General features: G+C 39.7%; 2 protein-coding genes across 2 annotated transcripts in view; one reads left to right on the top strand and one right to left on the bottom strand.

The window, feature by feature from the left end:
* Positions 1-3210: 3210 nt before the first annotated feature.
* TMEM217 (transmembrane protein 217) lies at positions 3211-15226 on the bottom strand. Its single transcript, XM_039323276.1, has 3 exons — positions 15173-15226; positions 7405-7521; positions 3211-4072 (listed from the first exon to the last, which is right to left on the bottom strand). The coding sequence occupies exons 2-3, from the start codon at positions 7405-7407 to the stop codon at positions 3479-3481; spliced, it is 597 nt and encodes a 198-aa protein (XP_039179210.1). The 5' UTR covers positions 7408-7521; positions 15173-15226; the 3' UTR covers positions 3211-3478.
* Positions 15227-15382: 156 nt separating this feature from the next.
* Positions 15383-23099, top strand: part of TBC1D22B (TBC1 domain family member 22B) — a 41835-nt gene continuing 34118 nt past the window's right edge. Inside the window, exons 1-2 of the mRNA XM_039323306.1 lie at positions 15383-15731; positions 20936-20992. Coding sequence (XP_039179240.1) covers positions 15676-15731; positions 20936-20992 — 113 coding nt within the window. The 5' untranslated portion in view covers positions 15383-15675. The remainder of the gene's footprint in view (positions 15732-20935; positions 20993-23099) is intronic.

The raw sequence follows: 23099 nt of genomic DNA on the forward strand, positions 1-23099 counted from the left end.
CGGTCTCTTTCTTCAATTTTCCTGCTCTTAGCCATTGCCAGGTTTTATTGTTATCTGCTTTCCCAGCTATTTTTTTCATGTATTGGCCATGTAGTGCTTTGTCTTCCCATGCCTCTATTCTGTTCTTCATTTGGTCTTTCTTGTAGGCCAGTTTGGTCTCTCCAGTAGTTAGTAAGCCTTCCTGATATACTAATTTCAGTGCATCTTCATCATTGTTCTTCAGATATTCTTCCAAAGCCATTTTTTCTTCTTCAACCATCTGATGTACTTGTAGCATTCCACGCCCACCTATTTGCCTTGGTAGATAAAGTCTATCAATGTCACTGCGTGGATGAAGGGCATGATTCATTGTCATTATTTTTCTGGTCTGCCTATCCATTGCTTTTAGTTCTGCTTGAGTCCAGTCCACTATTCCAGCTGTGTACCTAATGACTGGGATTGCCCAGGTGTTGATTGCCTTTATGGTATTTCCTCCATTGAGTTTGGATTTTAAGATCTTCTTCACTCTCTTGATGTATTCACCTCTAATCTTTTTCTTGACTTCAGTGTGCTTGATGTTGTCAGCTTGAAGGATACCCAAGTATTTGTAGTACTCTTCCTCATCCAGACTCTTAATGTTATTTTCGTGGGGCATCTTGATTCCTTCAGTTTTCACTATTTTTCCTTGTTTGATAGTAAGTGTGGCACATTTGTCCAAGCCAAACTCCATTACAATATCTTGGCTATATATACGGACAGTGTTGAGCAGCGATTCTATTTCAGATGATGTTTTTCCATACAGCTTCAGATCATCCATATAAAGGAGGTGGGATAGTCTGGCAGATGTTTTTGATGTTTGATAGCCATGTCCTGAGTTATTCAGTATTGTTGACAGAGGAAACAGTGCAATAACAAATAGTAATGGTGATAATGAATCTCCTTGAAATATTCCTCTCTTGATATTAACCTCTCCCAGCCTCTCACCATTGATCTGCAACTGTGTCTTCCATTGTGCCATCGATCTTTGCACAAATTTTCTGATGTTTCTACTGACTCCTGTTATTTCTAGGCACTTGATTATCCAATCATGTGGCAGAGAGTCAAATGCCTTTTTGTAGTCAATCCATGCCACATTCAGGTTGGTCTTCCTTCTCTTGCAGTTTTCCAAGATCATTTTGTCTATTAGGAGTTGATCTTTTGTTCCTCTGCTGTTGGGGCGGTTTCCTTTCTGCTCAGGTGGAAAGAGATTGTTTTCAACTAGATGCTGTTGCACTGCATCAGCTACTACACCAGTTAGTAATTTGAAAGTTGTTGGTAAGCAGGTAATTGGCCTGTAGTTACCTGGTGTTGCCCCTTTTGCTGGATTTTTCATTATTAGGTAGGTTTTCCCAGTTGTTAGCCACTTTTCAATTTCTCCTCCTTGTAGTATATTGTTGAACTGCTTGGCAATGAGTGGGTGTATAACAGTTAGATGTTTCAACCAAAACCCATGCAGTTCATCTTCACCTGGTGCTGACCAATTTTTGATTTTCTTTGCTCTTTTTTCTACCATTTTTGTTGTTATTACTAGTTCTTTCATTTCAACTTCTGTTTTATTTGCATCCACCTCTTTTAACCAAGCCGCATCCTTGTTGTATTTCTTTGGGTTATCCCATATCTGCTTCCAGAACTGCACTGTTTCTTCCTTGTCAGGTACTGACTGATTCCTTGCAGTTTCTCCATTGATGGATTGGTAGAAACGTTTCTGATTGGATTGAAATTGGAGGTTCTGCCTATAGTTTGCAATTCGAGCTTCATATCTACTGATTTTCCTGGCTATAGCTGTTATTTGTTGCTTTATTATTTCCAGTGCTTCCTTGATCTTCCTTGTTTCTAAGTGGTATTTCTTGATTAGGTATTCTTTGGTCTTCTTGTTCTTCAGCTTCTTTTCTTTCATCTGTTCTAGCTTGCTTGCATGTGATCTTAACTTGCTGATCTTATTTTCTAGTCTAACCTTCCATTTTTCTGGTGCACTGTTTGTTTGTTTTTCTTCTTTGTTGATTTTGCACCCCAGGTATTCTGTTATAACTGCAGCTGTGCTGTACATTAGTTGGTTTGTTTCTTGCAATGAATTGGTGCTTATACTTGATATTGCAATATTTGCATCTTTTAATGCTTGTGCTAGCTGTTTCTTTGGAACAAGCTTCAATGCAGGTAGCCTTATTCTATTGTTTTTGTGCTGTTCTAGATGCTCAGTTATTCTTTGTTTCAATTCTTTTATTTCTTTAGTTAGAGGGTTTTGTTCTTCCTGAGGTAGAGGTGCCTGGTTTCCAAATGAGAACAGTTGTATATCTCTGCTAGATTCCTTCACTGCCAACTCCCCCTGGTTTGCCTCTACATTCTGAATTACTTCTGGTAAGGCTTTGATTTCTTTGCCCTGGGTAAATCTTTGCAGTTCGTCCAATTCTGTTTCTGTGAATACTTTATTTCGTGTTATAAATCGGCGTTGATCTGCTAGTCTCTGTTCTGTTATTTCTGATTCTGGATGTTGTTCTTTCCAGAACTGGTGCATTCGTTTTAGATATCCTCTTCTTGTTGGACTTGATCTGTAGTAACAGATCATTATTTCTTTGTTTTCCATCACTGTGTATCTGCGACGGGTAAACACCTTTTCTTCCAGTAGTTCTGCAGCTGCTGGCCCTGGTTGCTCAGCCAACAGTCCTGAGTCCTGTAACCCATTTTTCACCAGATATCCAGGAACTCCAATATCTAGCGCGGACCTTGTTAACCCGGGCGACGTCCGAGCCGGTATGGCATTCTGAAATTTACGTCTCACCATATTTTTTATGGGAGAGACACTCTTTGTCTGACTCCTCTGATGAGACCTGTCCAGTATGGTTGAACCTCTGGCATAGCTCTCATCTTCCTCAGAGTACACAAGCCCCACAACCACGTCAAGGTAGTGCCTCATTATTATTATTATTATTATTATTATTATTATTATTATTATGGATCATCGCACAGTCAGCCAGATGTTCAGACTGGATTTGGCATTTTTTCTACCTTTCGAGTCCTTACCCAGGACCTGGGATAGGCAGATGTGGATGTTTGATGGTATTACAGATATCGTCGCAGGATGGAAGCAGTTCCGAATAAGTTCCTAATATTATTATTATTATTATTATTATTATTATTATTATTATTATTATTATTCCTTTCCCTCAATGATGCAAACAAGCCCAGAGACCCAAGTATAGTAACTATGAAATTTATTTTTTATTAAAGACATTTAGATTAACCCAATAAGATAATGAAGTAAAACAATATGAAACATTACTTAGTACATACATATGTTGGTTCTGAACTTAGTATATATTATGGCCTGCCATGTTTCTGACAATCACCCTAATTTTGTTGTTCTGAAAAGGAAAGATATTGGATAGCTAAGACAGAAATATATTAATAGTCCATTCTTTGATATACCAGGTGTTTATAACTGCATAGAACAGTATTTTGAGAGCTATAACTGAACTCTCTTGGCAGCTACACCCAGTCTAAACTTAGGAGGTTCAGTAATGTATCTCGATGTCCGCCTTTGCCTCAGTGATATCCTCCCTACCTGTCTTCCTTCAATAAGCAACAGAACATACGTTATAACAAAACAAAGCCAAAAACAGTCCACAGGAATCCTACTGGCCAATCCAAACCATTCTAAAGGACTGATCGAAAATGTAGATAGCTCTGCAATATGGCTAGTCAAGACTAAAATGACTATGTTGGCTGTATCATAAAAGATTATCCAAGCAAAGTATATATAAAGACCTACAGTTTTTCTCCTATAGATACAATATAAATAATAGAAACATATAGGATAGGTTATAAAAGCCAAACCTATTGCTATGTAATAGCAATATGGAATAATCCAGATTAAGCCTTTATTTTTAATACTTGCCAATTCAGCTAATGCAAGGCTTAGGTGTCGAAACTCAAAGATAAGATACATATTGGTCATTAAGATCATGTACACACCAGCAACAACTGATCCTGCTTTCGGTGTTATGCCACAGATGCCATCAGCAAACAAGGGAAAGATTATATGTGGATTAATAATTGCCTGAAAAACAAAGAAAATATGATCACTTTCACATAATATGGAAATTACCAGAGCTACATAAAGAAATCTAGGGAGAAAAATTAAATATATGTTAGAATAAAAGGTAAAATGTGAGTTGCATATTTGTTTTATATGCATTCTACTGTTCAATGTTTTTCCAAATGGATGCCTTTCAACAGTACAATTTCTATCAAGTATGGTAGCCAATATTATCCAATCTATTTGGAGACTGCTACTAGGGAAGTATTTGATGAATCACACTAAGGTAGATTTTAATTATGATCAATAAGCGACAATTGATTGGTTGCCATATCTTAAATCTAACAATTATGCTTTAAAAACACCTGGGGTTGCACAACCTTTTATCAAAATCAAATAAATCATGTTATGGCTCAACAGAATATATGAGTATACTATTTTTCTGTAGGTTTAAAAATTGTAATCTTTACTTGTATCATTTTTTCACACAAATGAAGGTGAATATACGTATCCTAGGATAATGTAGGATCCAATCTGGGTCGGTCACCGGGACCAGAGGTTTCAAATTCCAAGCTTTTGGACTTGTGCTTGGAACTTCTCTCTAGCACTACTTTTTCACAATTTAAACACGTTTTCTCCATCATATGCCTTTAGATTTGAGACTTTAATGCCCAGAATTTCCAGCCAGAAATATTTGGGAATACTGAAATTACACTTTCAATAAAACTAGGACAGCATCATGTTGGAAAAGGCTTGTGTAGCAGAAGGGCTGATACTATCATTGCTGCTTTGTTGTGTCAGAGAAGGGCTAGGTTGCCTGATTGTGCCCATACTAGATATGAAGGAGGAAGAAATCTCCACTAGTTGTCCCCAGAGATTCTGACACTATCCACCTTTTGGTCCTGCTTTCCTGCACGATGTAGTTGTTGGTAGGCCTGTTAGATTAGCCCATTCCAAATGATGAATCCAGCTGGATTCTAGAGGGAGGCTGGGATTTTCCCCAATAATCTGGTGGGTAATTGAGCTGAAGCTTTAGCTGCAATCTGGAATGGGCAAATGGAACAGGTTTCAACCTGATTGCCCTTGTGTGGTCTCTCCCCCTGTGTTGATCCCAATGTGACCTTTATTTGAAGAGTTTTGAGAGATGAAACAAAAGGAGAGATGTCTGGAGAGCCACTCTAGGAAGATGAAACTGCCCAAGCAAAAGTAAAAACCCATATTATGGATTACATTGTGGCAATAAGGGCAGTGAATGATTGCTATTTCTCCATGTTTTACACCTGCTGATAGCTGTCCAACAGCCCTATTTAAGATCTGGTCCCTCCTGGGAAGGTATGGACTTCAGATGTTGAGACTCTAGAAAGAGTACAGAGAAGAGCAACGAAGGTGATTAGGGGACTGGAGGCTAAAACATATAAGGAACGGTTGCTGGAATTGCGTATGTCTAGTTTAATGAAGAGAAGGATGAGGGGGGACATGATAGCAGTGTTCCAATATCTCAGGGGCTGCCACAAAGAAGAGGGAGTCAAGCTATTCTCCAAAGCGCCTGAGGGCAGGACAAGAAGCAATGGGTGGAAACTAACCAAAGAGAGAAGCAACCTAGAACTAAGGAGAAACTTCCTGACAGTTAGAACAATTAACCAGTGGAACAACCTGCCTCTAGAAATGGTGAATGCTCTATCACTGGTAGAAGAGACTGGACTGTCTGAAATAGTATAGGGTTTCTTGCCTGGGCAGGGGATTGGACTAGATGATCTCCAATGTCCCTTCCATCATCATCATCATCATCATCATTATTATTTTCTGCAGGGCTGCTGTGACTCCCTCAGACCCACTCAGAGTTTGAGTGGATTTGTCTGGATAAGTCCGGATGAGATCCCTGAAGCAATGTTTTGTGGGATTATGTAGAGACAGAACCCTCTAAAAACAGGGTGTTATTTATTATTAAATACAAACCTACAAGCACAGCACATACATTTAAGTCATTTGCCCAAAATCAGCAAATTTCATAAGTGCATGAGGTCAAAAAAAACCCCACAATTACATGAATATTTCCGATATGTTTTGTCATGCAAGATACATGTAATGACACTTTCTCTTTTCTGTTCCAAGGGTACTTTCCTCAACATTTTTGGCAACTCAGAAAGAATGTATGGAAGGTTTATACTTCTGCTCATTCCTGATACTTAGCTGTTAGCCAGAATTATGCTATCTACCAGTATAAGTCGTTTATATCAAGCTCTTGTTGATGACTCATGAAGTAAACAAATAGATCATACAGACTGAGAGCTATCCTAACTAAATCAGGGTTAAGCATTGCTCAATACACCTAATACTAAACAGAATTCTTGTAACTTTACAGGACAAATAAAAATATATTTTGAACATTGTATTTGAGCAGAGCTGTTTCATCAAATTTCATCACCTGAAATAAAAACACTTTTCCTCAAATTCAGAAACTACAGGGAAAAAACCAAGGGCGTAATCCATACTATCGAGGCACGATAGTTTATAGGATCACAAGCTAACCTCTGGGACACTTTATCTTAAGTCAAACGTAAGTCATCTAAAAATCTCCAATTTATAAAAATCCAATAATCCCGATGTTTGACAGTCACTAATTATAAAAGATGTACCGTATATGCCGGCGTATTAGGCGACCCAGCGTATAAGACAACCCCTGTCTTTATAGCCGGGCCGCATTCCTAGAACGTCGTCTTATACGCCGGAAACTACCAGTATTTCCGGCGTATAAGACAACTCGGCGTATAAGACGACCCCCGTCTTTGGCGCCGATTTCAGCGCTCGCGGAAGTCGTCTTATACGCCGGCATTTACGGTAATTCCAAAATATCTGATGCCCTGTCCTAAGTGATCTCCTCCCAGAACTTTATAGAAATCTGCCTTGAGGGACATATAACAATTTTTAAATTTTTTAAAATGGATGTATGGCTCAACAAAAAATAAAATTTCAATCTACACTTTGTTATATTTATATCCAATGGGTAGGTACTCTGAATTGCAAACTGCATTAAAATCTTATAAAAGCTTCACTGCAACTCTCACTTGTTCTTCTGATTTATAAGATAAAATCATTACAACTCATATTTTTAAAACGAACTATGCAATATTTATATTTTCAGTCTAGGCTTGGTTAATTACAACTCTGAATCTAACAAACTAGCTTTTAAAAATGTAAATGGAATCAAAATCATTAATATCCCTTACTATGGTTCTCATTCTAAGATTATTCTTATTCAGATGTCCAATGGTGTCTATGCATTCCAGAATTTTTACTGATATATGTGTATCTGCTTTCATTAATTTCTTGCAAAATTAAAAAAAAATTCTCACCATGGTAAGTCTGATTCTATTATCAGAAAATCATTATTTATCAGATCCTAGGTATTTCCTTTTTTGGATTACTTAACTGCTGGATTAAAGAAGCAGAACACCATCCTTAGATCCTTTCTGTAAAGGAAGAGAAAAGTTATAAAGTGAAAAAACATGTGATCAGTTCTGGCACACACTCATTAAGTGTGACATCATGTGACTAAAACTTACAACTTCTTGCCAGCTATCCCATATTATTATTATTATTACTGATCATCGCACAGTCAGCCAGATGTTCAGACTGGATTTGGCATTTTGTCTAGCTATCGAGTCCTTACCCAGGACCTGGGATAGGCAGATGTGGATGTTTGATGGTATTACAGATATCATCGCAGGATGGGAGCAGTTCCTAGTAAGGCCGCATTTTGCAATTGACTAATAGCGAATTTGTCAATGCCAATGGTGTTCAAGTGGTGCTCCAGTTGTTTTGGGATTGCACCCAAGGAGCCTATTACTATTGGTACTACCCTTGCTTGCTTTTGCCACAGTCTTTCTATTTCTATTTGTAGTCTTTGTATTTTGTTATCTTCTCCAGTTCTTTCTCGTCTATTCTGCTGTCTCCAGGCACTGCCACATCCACTATCCAGACTTTTTTGTCTTTCTTATCGACAATTGTTAAGTCTGGGGTGGTATGTTGCAGGTGCTTGTCTGTTTGAATTCTGAAGTCCCAGAGCATTTTAATTTTATCATTTTCTATGACTTTCTCTATTTTATGATCCCACCAGTTTTTGCTTACAGGCAAATGATATTTTTTGCAGATCTTCCAATGCACCATTGTTGCTACTTGTCATGCCGCTGCTTGTAGTCAGTCTGTGCAATCTTCTTGCAACAGCTTACCAGGTGGTCCACTGTTTCTTCAGCTTCTTTGCATAGGCGGCACTTACTGTCTGTTGCTATCTTCTCAATTTTGACTTTATATGCATTTGTCCTTAAGGCTTGGTCTTGTGCAGCCAGAATTAGTCCCTCGGTCTCTTTCTTCAATTTTCCTGCTCGTAGCCATTGCCAGGTCTTGTTAATATCTGCTTTCCCAGCTATTTTTTTAATGTATTGGCCATGTAGTGCTTTGTCTTCCCATGCCTCTATTCTGTTCTTCATTTGGTCTTTCTTGTAGGCCAGTTTGGTCTCTCCAGTAGTCATTAAGCCTTCCTGATATACTAATTTCAGTGCATCTTCATCATTGTTCTTCAGATATTCTTCCAAAGCCATTTTTTCTTCTTCAACCATCTGATGTACTTGTAGCATTCCACGCCCACCTATTTGCCTTGGTAGATAAAGTCTGTCAATGTCACTGCGTGGATGAAGGGCATGATTCATTGTCATTATTTTTCTGGTCTTCCTATCCATTGCTTTTAGTTCTGCTTGAGTCCAGTCCACTATTCCAGCTGTGTACCTAATGACTGGAATTGCCCAGGTGTTGATTGCCTTTATGGTATTTCCTCCATTGAGTTTGGACTTTAAGATCTTCTTCACTCTCTTGATGTATTCACCTCTAATCTTTTTCTTGACTTCAGTGTGCTTGATGTTGTCAGCTTGAAGGATCCCCAAGTATTTGTAATCTTCCTCATCCAGACTGTTAATGTTATTTTTGTGGGGCATCTATTATTATTATTATTATTATTATTTACTCTGGGTGTCTTAAAGCATAATAGATTAAAAACATTAAAATCATTGGATATAAAATGACAGAGCAAAGTAAAATCATTAACACAAGATAGAGAAGGATACATGGAGGATACATGGAGCTGGATACATGGGGGGGGGAGTGGGATTAGTTTTTAACTAGTCAACCACCTCCAGTATGAAACTCCCCCATTGGGACCCCAAGCCATTGGCAGAACCAGGTTTTAAGACTCTTATGGAAAATCAGGAGGCTGGGAGCCAATCTCACCTCAGGGGGTGACGTGTTCCAAAGGGTAGGAGCCATGGCTAAGAAGGCTCTTTTTCTGGACCCCACCAGTTGAAATTCCTTGACTGATGGGATCTGCAGTTGCACCCTCTGCCAGCAGTTGGGGCAGGCCAGTCCCACTGGGATGAGATGGTTCCTCAAGTAACCTGGACCCATGCCACGAAGGGCTTCATAACTGATTATCAATACTTTGATTTGCAAAGCAAACCAGCAACCAGTGCAGCTTGCAAAGCAGTGGTGTGACATGAGCCACAATAGGGTCTCTAAGAACTGCCTGTGCTGCCACACTCTGCACCAGCTTATCTGAAGCCAGCAATGAAGGTCACAAATAGCAATCAAGTGACCCATAGGATGCTGCAACTTCATAATTGCATGCCAGTTGCCAAGTGCCCAAATTACAATAATCTGACTGCAGGGACATTATAATGACCACAACTTCAAGAATTGGTTTTAAATATCCTTGTTTAGCACCATTGTAACTTTGAACAGTCACTGGACAAGTGCTTGGTAAGCAAGGACTATCTATATATTTATTTGCACAACAAATTAAGAAACATTTTATTTACTTATTTGGGTTCATACACTGCTCCAAACCCCAAAAGACTCTGAGCAGATTAATATATACCCTCTAACAGTAAGGTTCTAAATTATTTGAGTAACCTCAGTGCTCTCCCCAGTCAAAACTTCAAACCAAGCAATCAAAAACCAGAAGTTGTTGAAAGAAGACAGTATGGATAATATGCAGCTTGTAGAGGAGCTGATTGATTTGAATAAAGACAGATAATACAAAATTGTAGTTCTATCATTTGATATAAAAAACCTTTTGATAAAATTCAGACACAATATGTATGCTAGATAAATTCTGATTTTCCAAAGGGTTTATAAAATGATTCCAGATTTGGGATATGGCCCCTGGATTGACGATAAAACTCACTTGTTTTTTTCATATGCACAAGTAGGGTGGCAAGGCTGTGGGGGGGGGTGTTAAAGAGTACAAGATCTCTGGAATCTCACGCTCCTCAGCAACCTCCTTGGAAAAGAGATGGTGGTGGCGCCTTTGCTTTTGGGAAACTGACAGGATCATAAATGGCAATCATGTGACCATTGCTCACTGAGCTGTCATAATTGCAAGCACCCAAGCACTCAGATTACCAATACATGACCCGGGGAATGCTGCAGCAGCCACAACTATGCAGACTGGTTTTAAATCCGTGCTGTTCAGCACCATTGTGACTTTTAATGGTCACTGAACAAGCAGTCATAAGTTGAGAACTATCTGTATACTGTACTATCATGCATAACCTTTGACTTATTTCAAATTTCAGATGGCTTCTCTTATCATATATTCTTCTTCCTGGACTCTGTTTAGGGTTGAAAATATAAAAGATTAAATGTATCTCCTATCAACCATTATATAATATATATATATAGGTCTTTGGTTATTCGGGTTTTCTCCCGCGTAAAATTGGAAGTGTCTTGGCGACGTTTCGACGAAGTCCCATTCGTCATCTTCAGGCTGGTGTTTTCAGCTTCGTGCTTTGAGGAGCAATGTATGATCTTAGCTGTTTCTTCATTTTAACTGCCAGTGGGGGTATGAACTGATTGGGTGGGAGCTTGGCTGTGTTCTGATTGGGTAGAGGTGTGTTCTGATTGGTTAGGGGCTTGGCTGTGCTCTGATTGGCTGGGGGGTTGTCTGTGCTCTGATTGGCTGGGGGGGTTGGCTGTGCTCTGATTGGCTGGGGGAGTGTTCTGTTTGGGTGGGGGCTTTGTTGTGCTCAGGTTAGTCTGAGTTGCAGGGGGATTTAAAATGGTGAGCTGCATTGCTATTTTTTGGCTTCGCGTTTGTGGTCATGCCTCATCTTTATGGTGGGTGTCAGTTTGCTTCATGTATGGATTGGAGGGATTTAAAGTGGATAATGATGCAGCTGTGGTCTGACTTCTGGTCGTGCCTCATCATCGGTGTGGCTTTGGGTTTGCTTTTTGCGTGGATGTGTGGTGGTGACATCCTGTGTGGTTTTTGTAAGTGTGGGTCTGGTGTCATTTTTTGTGTTAGGGAGCCATTTGTCAATAAAGGAGGGTTTCCAAATGGCTGGTAGGCAGGACATATCATCTCATTTGTTCATGCTGTGTGGGCGTTTTTCTATCTCGATGGCTTCTCTGATTATTCTGTTATTAAAATGTTCAGTTTTGGCGATAGTTCTGGTATTTTTAAAGTCAATTTCATGTCCTGTGGCTTTAAGGTGTTGGACCAGGGAAGATGTTGGTTCCTCTTTTTTGACTGAGTTCTTATGTTCTTCAATGCGTGCACTTATTCTTCTGTTGGTTTGTCCGATGTATGTGTTGGGACAAGCAGTGTATGGGATTTCATATACTCCTTGATTTTCTAACTCAAGTTTATCTTTGGGGTTTCTTAGGATGGTGGATATTTTTCTGTTTGTGCAGAATGCTGTTTTGATGTTGTGTTTATGGAGGATCTTACTGATTCTGTCTGTGGTGCCTTTTATGTATGGGAGGAGGGCTTTGCCGTTTTCTTGTTCTCTGTCTTGGATTTTAGTGGGGGTTTCTTTTGGGATTAGGTTTGTAATCTTATTTCTTTGGAATCCATTGGAGGTTAGTACATTGGTGAGAGTGTGTAGTTCGGTTTTTAGGTGTTGTTCGTCAGCTAAGCGTTTTGTTCTGGAGATGAGTGTCTTGGCTACGGAGTTGATCTGTGCTAGGTGGTGGTGTGAGAGAGCGTGCAGATAGCGGTTTGTGTGTGTTTTCTTCTGGTAGATGGTGTGTCCTAGGGAGCCACTGGATTTCTTGTAGACTAAGACATCCAGGAAGGGAAGTTGGTTATTAGCTTCTGTTTCCATGGTGAAATGTATTTTGGGGTGTAGGCTGTTGAGGTGTGTGAGGAAGAAAACACACACAAACCGCTATCTCTCACACCACCATCCAGCACAGATCAACTCCGTAGCCAAGACACTCATCTCTAGAACAAAACGCTTAGCTGACGAACAACACCTAAAAACCGAACTACAATCCCACCCAATCAGTTCATACCCCCACTGGCAGTTAAAAGGAAGAAACAGCTAAGACCATACATTGCTCCTCGAAGCACAAAGCTGAAAACACCAGCCTGAAGATGACGAATGGGACTTAGTCGAAACATTGCCAAGACACTTCTAATTTTACGCGGGAGAAAACCCGAATAACCAAAGACCTACATACAAACATCTGCGAAAACCTTAGAAAACACACACACACACACACACACAAACATATATGTAGGTCTTTGGTTATTCAGGTTTTCTCCCGCGTAAAAATTGGAAGTGTCTTGGCGACGTTTCGACGAAGTCTCATTCTCCTAGAAGCATGAAACCGAAAACACCAGCCTGAAGATGACGAATGAGACTTCGTCGAAACATCGCCAAGACACTTCCAATTTGACGCGGGAGAAAATCCGAATAACCAAAGACCTATATATATATATATGTACAGCAGAGGTTTTCCATTGCCTTTTTCTGGAATTTTTTTTTTTACAATTTCTTAATATAACCTATAACTCTAAAATGTCCGTAGTCTCCCATTCAAATATTAACAAAGCCTGAATCTGCTTAACTTTTTCCAGATCAATTATTCAAAATGGAAACCAGCATTTATCAGAGTATCCATATTTGCATCGAGAGTTAGCCAGAATCTGCTTCATGTCTTAGCCCTACTTCCTGTGACCAGCAATTTGCAAGAATGGATCAGTGGCTGAAAACTGTTTCACTGAAATGGTAACACAAATAATGTAGCAGTACCCTGCTGACATTTCGTCGAAACATCGCCAAGACACTTCCAATTTGACGTGGGAGAAAACCCAAATAACCAAAGACCTACATACAAACACCCGCAAAAACCTCAGAATATATATATATGTAGATCTTTGGTTGTTCGGGTTTTCTCCCGCGTAAAATTGGAAGTGTCTTGGCGACGTTTCGACGAAGTCCCATTCGTCATCTTCAGGCTGGTGTTTTCAGCTTCGTGCTTCGAGCAGCAATGTGTGGTCTTAGCTGTTTCTTCATTTTAACTGCCAGTGGGGGTATGAACTGATTGGGTGGGAGCTTGGCTGTGTTCTGATTGGGTGGAGGTGTGTTCTGATTGGTTAGGGGGCGTGGCACAGCCCTGATGATGTTTGGAATTTCCAAACGAAAGCTTGGCAGCTTTTAGTAAAGTATATTTTTATATTTATACTCTCCTGGTGTTCGTATATATATATGGTTAAAAAGGTTAAAAATATGAACCCTGGGAGTATACATGGTAAAGAAATAAAATGAACACCAGGGTAATAAAAACTGTAAAAGTTTTTAATTAATTAAAACTATAAAAGTTTAATTAAAAGCGCCAAGCTTTCGCCGTCACCTGCCGGCATCTTCAGGGCTAGCGCGCCAGAGAATGAGGAAGTCCTTTATAGGCGTGTCAAGGTTCATTTTATTTCTTTACCCTATATATATATATATATATATATATATATATATATATAGCATATGTCCATGTACAGGTAGTCCTCAACTTATAACCATTTATCTGGTGACAGTTTGAAGTTATAATAGCACTGAAAAAAGTGACATGACCATTTTCAACACTTATTACAGCATCCCTGTGGTCATGTGATAAAAATTCAGATGCTTGGCAACTGGCATGTATTTATGACAGTTGTAGTGTTCTGAGATCATGTGACCACCTTTTGCAACCTTCTGACAAGCAAAGACAATGTGGAAGCCAGACTCACTTAAAAACTGTATTACTAATTTAACAACTGCAGTGATTCACTTAACAATTGTGGCAAGCAAAGTCATAAAAGTCATAAAATGGGGTAAACTCATTTAACTGTTTTGCTTAGCAATGGAAATTTTGAGCTCAATTGTGGTCATAAATTAAGGATTATTACAAGTAGTTACAAGAACAAGAGAGTTTCCTTTTACAAGGGAGCTACTGTATGTAATGAACCAGTGCCAGTTTGATGTACAGGTAATCCTCAACTTAAGAGCAGTTGCTTAGCAACCATTCAAAATTATGAAATAATTATTTACATCAAAGATTTAAACTTCCAACCGCCAATCCCAGCAGACACAATTGGCTTGCATTCATGGCCCTTTGCAACACCCATTCACATCACTGGGATTTAGGATATTTTAGTTGGAAACCGGCATTTACTTCTGGTTTCTGGCAAAAAAAATGCCCCATAGCAGAGAGTGGGTTTCCTTAATGATCACTACAAAAATAGTTGTAAATTCAGGCATGGTCACTGGCAACCCACTTAGCAGTCATGATTTACAAGCAAAATTGCAGGCTCAATTACACAGGTAAGTAAATCAAGGATTACCCATAGTGGTTAAGGCATCAAACTTGAAAATGGAAGACCTTAATTCTAAACCTGCTTTATGCACAAAACCAGCTAGACCTAGGTCCTAGGTGATCTTGAGCCAGTCATTTTTTCTCAGCCCTAGGAAGGAGGCAATGACAAACCACTTCTGGAAAAAAAAAAACCTTGCCAAAAAACTGCAGGGCATCTCCAGAAATTGAATATGATTGAATCTGCCTGCCTGCCTGCCTGCCTATCTATCTATCTAAACACGTATCAAAACACGAATTATAGTAAAGTTTGCACCTATTTTTTTATTTATATTTTTACTTAATTTGCTGCACTGTTTATCTCTAGGTTTCAAAGCGCGGGGTGTGTGTGTTAATTTCAAATTTATGTACATTCAAATGCGACTATATGGCCAAATAACCGGCGCTTTTTTGTTTTTCTTTTTAAAAAAGTCAAGCACTTCCTGAATACTCAATCGATACCTTCTTTGAGTGACTTTCTGTAGATCTGTTTTATACACAACTCTTCCCTTCCCGCGCCTGGTTTTGACAGTTAAACCGCCCTTCCCGCGTCCCCTTCCCTGGAGCGCATGTGACCCGCCCCCCCCCGTCCCCCTCCATGCTCTCTCTTTCTCTCTCTCTCTCTCTCCCCCCCCTCCCCCCGTTATCGCTTGTGATCTCTTATCCCGCCTCTCATTCTCTGGCATGTTTCTGATTCCTCCGGTTTAGGTTTTTCTTCTTCCCTTCGTGTTTCACGTGGCTCTACAGATGGGACTCAGGATTGGTCAAGCTTTGGGGATTATCCGTCAAACAGCCAATGGGTGTATTCTGCCCGCCCGAATCCAAGATGGCGGCTCTGGGGACTGGCAAAGGGACCCCGGGAAGGAGGAGGTGAAACGGTTTCGGCCGGAGGATTCGGGCCCCATCGCTCCGGTTTGTCTCCTCTCCCTACCGGGCCAGCGAGGGTCTCAGCCTCTGTCCGAGGTATGGCTGCGGAAAGCAGCAAGCAGTTCTGGAAGCGGAGCGCGAAGCTACCGGGCAGGTGAGTAAAGGAGGCTCCGTCCGGGCATCGATGCCGACCGATCGTTTGTTCCCCGGGGAGCAAAGGTTGACTTAGTGAAGCCGGCTTGGCTCCTAGCTTTTGTCGACCTTCATTTCTCGGAAGTGCGGTGTAGGGTCGAGCCTCTGCTCTTCAAGCGAATAGTTGCTTCAGTCAGTCACTTCTGTCGATGGAGGAAGAAGAGGAGGAAAAGAGGGAAGTGGGAGAACCCTGGAGGTGGTCTGAAGCGGGATATCCCCTTGCCTAGCATCGAGGGCAAGAGTTGGATCTTTCCAGCTGTGGGGCCGTCTCTCTTCATCTGCATCATCCCGCGGTCCTGTCCCCTTTTGCCACTCGGAGATGTGACGCCCAGTCTTTTAATCAGAGTGGTGGAGCAACTAATTGCTCGGCTCTCAGGTTCCAAACCCGCCTCCAGGAATACGATGCCCTGGGTCACCTCTGCCTTGCGGGCCGCGCTAATGGTTAGGGGTCAATCGGTCGAGGTAGCGCTTTGGACAGGTGCAGAGCGTGCCGCTTTCCCCAAGAAAGTGAAGCCGCCCGCGCCTTCATTGGTGTAGGCTGATCGGTTTGCATCTGTGTAATGTTTACTAGGCCTATGCTTTTTGCGGAGAGTTCCTGTTAAAGTTGAAATAAAAACCCCAGCCATGCTTAAACCGAACGAATGTGTTAGGCCGGCAGTAGAGCAATGATTGAAAACTTTTCCCTATCATCGGCCCAGAGAGTCCTCCGGGAGAACTTCCATAACACAAGGCTGGAGCAGAAGACTCGAATTTTCAATTTTCTTAGAAAGTTATTCCATTTTTAAAGATGCAACGGGCTTCTGTTGTAATCCCTCACCCATAAAACTTAAGCGAGAAGCTCTAATATTTGAATCATAAGGAGTTAGAGGGATTTTTGTCCCCCTACTTTTCTTTCTCCTCCCATAAGCTCTGTGTGTAAGGAGTGCTGAACAAACATACTGTAGGTTTCTGTTATCTTCTTCAAACTAATGTCTTACTAGCAAAATTTGAACTCTTGTTAAAATTTATGCATGCATAAACTTTCAGCTCTTCCCATATAAAATCATATTCTTGACCATCTTTTTCTTAACTTTCTCCCATACTACTTGGGTGTGGAGAAACTTGAGCATCAGCAGTGGAATATTTTCCAATATTCCATAATTTTGGAATATTCCAATATTTTCTCCTTAATTATATCATTTAGATGGTGAGTTTTGATTAGATTGCTCCCTTTTACCAATTAAATGTGAGAAAACTACACTTTTGTTTTTGCAATCTTAAAGGAATTAAAAAATAATAAATTGACACAATCAGAAATAAATATGCCACTGAGAAAAATGTACGGAAACTAAGTAGCAGTCTTCATGGATAGCAATTTGGGGCAAAAGCTGTATAGTTCAGAGACTGGTCCTCTAACCTCATCTTGACCATGTAACTACCACTGTAAGGTATCTGGAATGCTTTGCTAGCTTTCAGTTCTATCCAAGTAGGTAATTCTTGTTTCTATATTTACGACTCTAGTTTCTCTGGCTATGAGAATACTTGGATAGTTCAGAAGTCTAGGAACATTGCAAACAAATGTTGTATAAGATGTGTGTTTGAAAAGAAAGAGACAATATTTTTGCAAGTGCAGTAACACCTATTTGTTTTGGATATCTTATTATAATGCCACATCCTTTGCATATAATTCTGCCTTTCTGTGAAACAGCTTTCATCTGTAGTTGTTTTAAACAGTAAAGTTGACTCAACCAGCTAAACTGGTTTGGGAAAGGCAAATGAGCCAATTTGAACCTGAGCTAACCAGTAAATATAAACTTCTTCCATTTTTGGTGTGAGTACTTTGCAACATCATCAATGCTGTGATATCTCACACCAGCAGAAGAGAGTGCAAGGTTTCCCCTTTATTGTTTTATGAAGCTCTGAAGCTTGATAATTTTTATCAGATAATAGTTGGTTTTACAGGATTTCCGAACATGGCTATCTTATTCCTCCTAGAGTTGTATAATGTAAATGTGCATAAATTGTTTATAATACACACAGTTTGCAATTTTGTATATATGTTATGTATGGGCTAGAAAAAAAATGAGCATATGATCTGTTCCAGAACCAGGCAGCTAGTTTCAGACTAAGCAGGAAAAAAAAAATCACTTGGCATACATATAGCTCTGTCAGCTGGCTTCTGTTAAATCTACTAAAAGGGATAAAAGATATTTTGATTTGGGCCAGAATATCGTGGAAATTAGCAAAGAGTTGCTTATTAAAATGGGAAATCACTTCCACGTGACTTCTTGGCACCAAGTAAAGGAAAGGTGTTTACAATGGATTGTCAATTCTGTTATTGCTTTTCCTTGTAGCTGGATAGTTTTATTAAGAATGCTTACTGAATTGGTCCTTAAAATGTCTGCATAGTTTTGCCATTATACTCCTCTGTTTCAGTGTGTTAAACTCTAGATAAAATAAACTAAACCTGTGGGGGGCTTACCGTTATCATACTCAGTTGTATATCTCTGACTCTGTCTATCCAAATGAAACTGTTAAAAGTCTCTGGAAACTGCTGAGGATCTGGATAGGGAAAAATAGGTTGTTGGTTTCTATTATTTCAAACATACTGTAGGTTTTGCATGAATCCTGCCATGGTGGAGCGGTTATGGATTCTGGATCTGGGTGTTTCCATCTTCATTCTAGACTAGGTTGACACTGCCCCATTCAAACGATGTGCAACCTGGAGGCCTTTCTGGACTCAAACTCTTGTCCTAAGAGCAGGTAGCAGCAGTAGCCCAGAGGGCCTTTGGACAACTATGTTTGGTATACCAGTTGCATTCATTCCAGGACTAGGAGCCCTTGTTTCATGCTCATTCACACTTTAGTCACCTCTCAATTAGACTACTGCGACATATGGGACTACTCTTGAAGACCATCTGGAAGTTCAATTGCAATAGCACAGGGAGTTATAGGTGCAGTTCATTTTGCCCATATAACACCACTATCCATAAACTGCACTTGCCCCTAATAGGCTCCTGGTTTTGATTCAAGATACTGACTTACTTGCAGGATTGTCTTCTTCCAAGAACATCTATCCATTCCACATGCCTCCATAGGGAGAGCATGCTCCAAGTTCCCGCTTTTAAACTTTCCCATCTCACAGGATTTGCATGCCTTTTTTTAGGGCTGTATTCTCTGGAACAATCCTTCTCCCAATATACAACAGAACCCAATTCTTTTGCCTTAAAAAAGCAGTTAAGATCTGCCCCCCTCCCTTGGGGAGGCTTTTGGGGTCCAGTTAAGTAGAATCCTTTTCTGATTGCTTAATTATCGAATTAGGTCATCATTTTTCTTTTATGTACTAGTTTTTTATGTTATGTTGGAGTTGGGGTGGGGGTTTTTTTTGTTTTGTTTTTTATATTGCCCAAACATACATTGTTTGAATTTTGTAACCCTATATGTCCAATAAATAAATGCAAATAAAGAAATAAGTTTTCTTTATGAAATGAGCATTTGTATTTCTTAAGTAGTAGTATCTTACTGGAGCAAAAGCAGAACTGCATAAAATATTTCTTTTTAAAAGAGAATAAGAAACCTTATTTACAGATTACAAAATTTCCACACTAATTTCACACATCATATTAAGTCAGGTTTTGTTAAACCTGTGGTTTATTTAATAAGCCATAATGGTCTGGTTCTCATGTAATCAAGGCCAAAGTGGTGTTTTTTTTAAAATTCTTTAAACTATTTCTGTAACACTTCTAATGGTGAAAGGCAAGAATCACACATTCGTTGCTCAGAACAACCATATTATGTTTAATATAAAACACCAAACTCAGCCCTCTAATATTATGACTGGGGTTGAAGACTTATTCTGCATTTAATTCTGAACTTTTCACAACCCCACTCTTAATTTCATGTTACCATAGCACTGGCATGTCAAACTCGTGATGTCACGTGACATCGTGCGATGTATTGGGACTTATTCCCTATTGCCAGCAATGGGGTGGGCGCAGTTTCGGCGTGACACATCTGGCCTGCAGGCCAGCAGTTTGACATGCCTGCCATAGCAGTTCAAAAGAAATATCTGTCCTCCTCTTAAAAGAACTACCCTTCAGCTCTGAATTATTATGAAACATTGAGGATGCTGAAGTTGTTTCTGTGGTTATTTCCAAAGCCAGTGCTGTTTATTGCACTAGACTAGAGCAGGGCTTTTCAACCTTTTCACTCATTGTACCACTTTAGGATATGGCAATATCTGAGTCACCTAGCAAGGGGTCGCCTAGCAAGGGGTCAAAAACTTGATGACCCCCTCAAAAGGAAAAAAGTGATAAAGTACAGGTAGTCCTTGACTTACAACAGTTCACTTAGTGACTGTTCGAAGTTACAATGGCACTGAAAAAAGTGCCCCCCAAGCCACAGCCGACCAAGACATCTGCCTGCCCATCCAGCCGCGCTCTTCCTCCTGTGAGGTTTTCATTGTTGTGAGCATTTTTGTTAAGGATTGGCAGTGGGGGTCGGGTGGGGGATGTTTGGTTTTTATTCCCCCCATCTGCTGGGTGGTTGCAGCAGATTTTCGTCACTTCACATGACCCTGGGACACTGTGACCATCATAAATATGAATCAGTTGCCAAGCATCTGAATGTAAATCACAAGACCCTGGAGATGCTGCAACATTCCAGCTGATCGACACTTCTTCTGGGCTCCACAGAAGCGCCAGGATCAGTGCTGCTTTCCAGCTGATTGGTGCTTCTTCGGGGCTCAACAGAAGCACCAGGATCAGTGCCGAGCTCCAGCTGGAGCCTGGCGCTGATCCTGGCGCTTCCACTGAGCCCTGACAGCCCTGCAGCTCCAGCCATCTCTCGCTCAGGCTTGTGCGGTGCTGCCACCAGTTCAGCTCATTACCGTCCCCCGCTACCACTTGTCTAGGATGGTCACATACCACCTGCCAGGTGCCAATGTACCATAGGTGGTACCCGTACCACTGGTTGAAAAGCCCTGGACTAGAGTGAGGAGGACCCAAATTCAGATTCACCTTCAGCCATCAAAGCTCACTGGATTATTTTGGGCCAGACCCAACCTCTCTGGCCATTCTGTCTCTCAGAAACATTGTTATAGAGGAAAATTGAAGTTGCCTTGAACTCTTTTGAAGGAAAGGCAGGATGTATATCTAATATTAGTTGTGTCTCTTGTCTCTTTTACAGTATTCAACCTGTTTATGGAGCTCAGCATCCTCCACTGGACCCACGGCTCACTAAAAAGTAAGTACTTTTTCACTAAAAAGTAAATACTTTTTAGTGCTTACTTTTGTCCCATTTTACAACCTTCTTTGCCACCGTTTTTTAAGCAAGTCACTGCAGTTGTTAAGTGAATTTGGCTTCCCCCATTGCTTTTGCTTGTCAGAAGCGAGCTTGGTAGGTTACAATTTGTGATCATATGAGCCCTGGACAATGCAACTATCATAAATACATGCCACTTGTCAAGCACCCAAATTTTGATCCTGGGACAATAAGTGTGAAAAACTGTCATAACTCACTTTTTCGATGCCCTTGTAGCTTTGAACACTCACTCACTGAATGGTTATAAAAGAAGGACTACCCATATGTAGTAAAAATGACAAATTATTCTACCTCTTCTATGAGAGGGCCTTTTTACAATAGGAAAACATATTGCCTTGGTCGATGGTGTTCTATTTGAACCATCAGTACTCCTTTGAGGTTTATATTTTGCTTCCTTGGAAAAACTATTGGATATTAAGCGGAGGACATACAATGAACTGATGGTTTAACTATTAAATTGTCATAGGATGACATCTTCTTCATAATCATTGCCATCACTGAGTCAGGAAACCAATAGTTTATAAAATTGAATATCTACACTAATTTTGTAAAGGGAGAGAGGAACAGGCGGGATTTCAAAAGGGCAATGACATATGTAGTGCAGTTTTAGTGTCAATCTGTTTACATGGTCTTTTCAATGTGGAAGTAATATCAGGAATGTAAAGGGGTATATTAGACTAATCAAAATGTTTGATTGAAATATTGATTTAGACATTTAGAAGCAGTCTAATTCTGCTTGGTCTGTTTCAGGGATACCTGATTCAATTTGGTTTCAGGTATTGATCCTAATTTTGGAAATATAGGGTATTATGTCTCCATTAATTATCATCATTGGAAATCAACACAGTTATTACTTGATTGCTGTTTAACATCAAATTTGCAGATCTAGTAATTCCTTTCAAGGGGATGAATTTGGCAATTTGTAGATAAATAGGCGCATGGGGATTTTGTGTAAGAGTAGCATTTTCCTCAGAGAGAGGTTTTCTTATCCTTTGGTTTTATTTGGCAGGAAGATGCTGAGTTTTTACAAACATAACAGTGAAAAGGGGAAAACCTATAAAATTTCAGACTTGAATTATTATTTACGCTTAAGTGAATTAAACATTAACTGTTAAAGAGATGTCATATTTAAATAGCAAATATGATTTTATGAAGAAATTTTAAATATTATTCATTTCATAAATATATAATAAATTCTATACTGATTTACCTTTGTATTTTTTTTATTTTTGGCTATCCTTAAGCTATATTCATTCACACTGATATCACTTACGTGTTGCATTTATATTATGGGCTATACAACATTAAGTCATTTATTATAAATCCTTATCACTGCTTTGGTTACTGTTTGAATCTTTGTAAAGGGAGAGGGACATGTGGGATATAAGAAGGCCAAAGACATACGTAGGCCAGTTTTAGTGTCATTCTGAATAAGGATGATTATTTTAAGAATATTAACTGCTGAACTTTGAAGTGGTTGTACTGGAGTCACTGAATTTAATTTATGCATTATTGATTACTGTATAAACGATGAAAATATAGATCTATCTATGTATCTATGCAGTTAGTGTACCATCCAGGTGGGAGGAAAGTTAATAAATTCGTAAATAACTGTTGCAAAGATCAGAAGTCATTTATTTCTTCACCTTTGGTTCTCTTTATGTCTTTCTTAATTTTGTTTCTTGTAACTTTTCTCTGGGAGCCATTGATTTAACACATTCATTTTAGTCCTTAAATAATAATGCCTAGAGCAGGGGTAGGCAACCTTGGCTCTTTTATGACTTGTGGACTTCAACTCCCAGAATTCCCCAGCCAGCAATGCTGACTGGAGAATTCTGGGAGCTGAAGTCCACCTATCTTCAATTGACCAAGTTTGAGAAATATGGTGCCTTTTATATTGGTCTGTGTACAGTGATTGGCTAAATTTGGTCTTTATTTGCAACTGTTTAGAATTTACTTCCATTTGTCAATTTAGTTAACATCATTTTGTATTAAAATTTATGATTGAAAAGTACATGTGAGCAAAGAC

Source organism: Crotalus tigris, unplaced genomic scaffold, assembly GCF_016545835.1.
Source record: "Crotalus tigris isolate CLP2741 ecotype Arizona unplaced genomic scaffold, ASM1654583v1 scf7180000024167.7108832, whole genome shotgun sequence".
NCBI classification, from domain to species: Eukaryota; Metazoa; Chordata; class Lepidosauria; order Squamata; family Viperidae; genus Crotalus; species Crotalus tigris.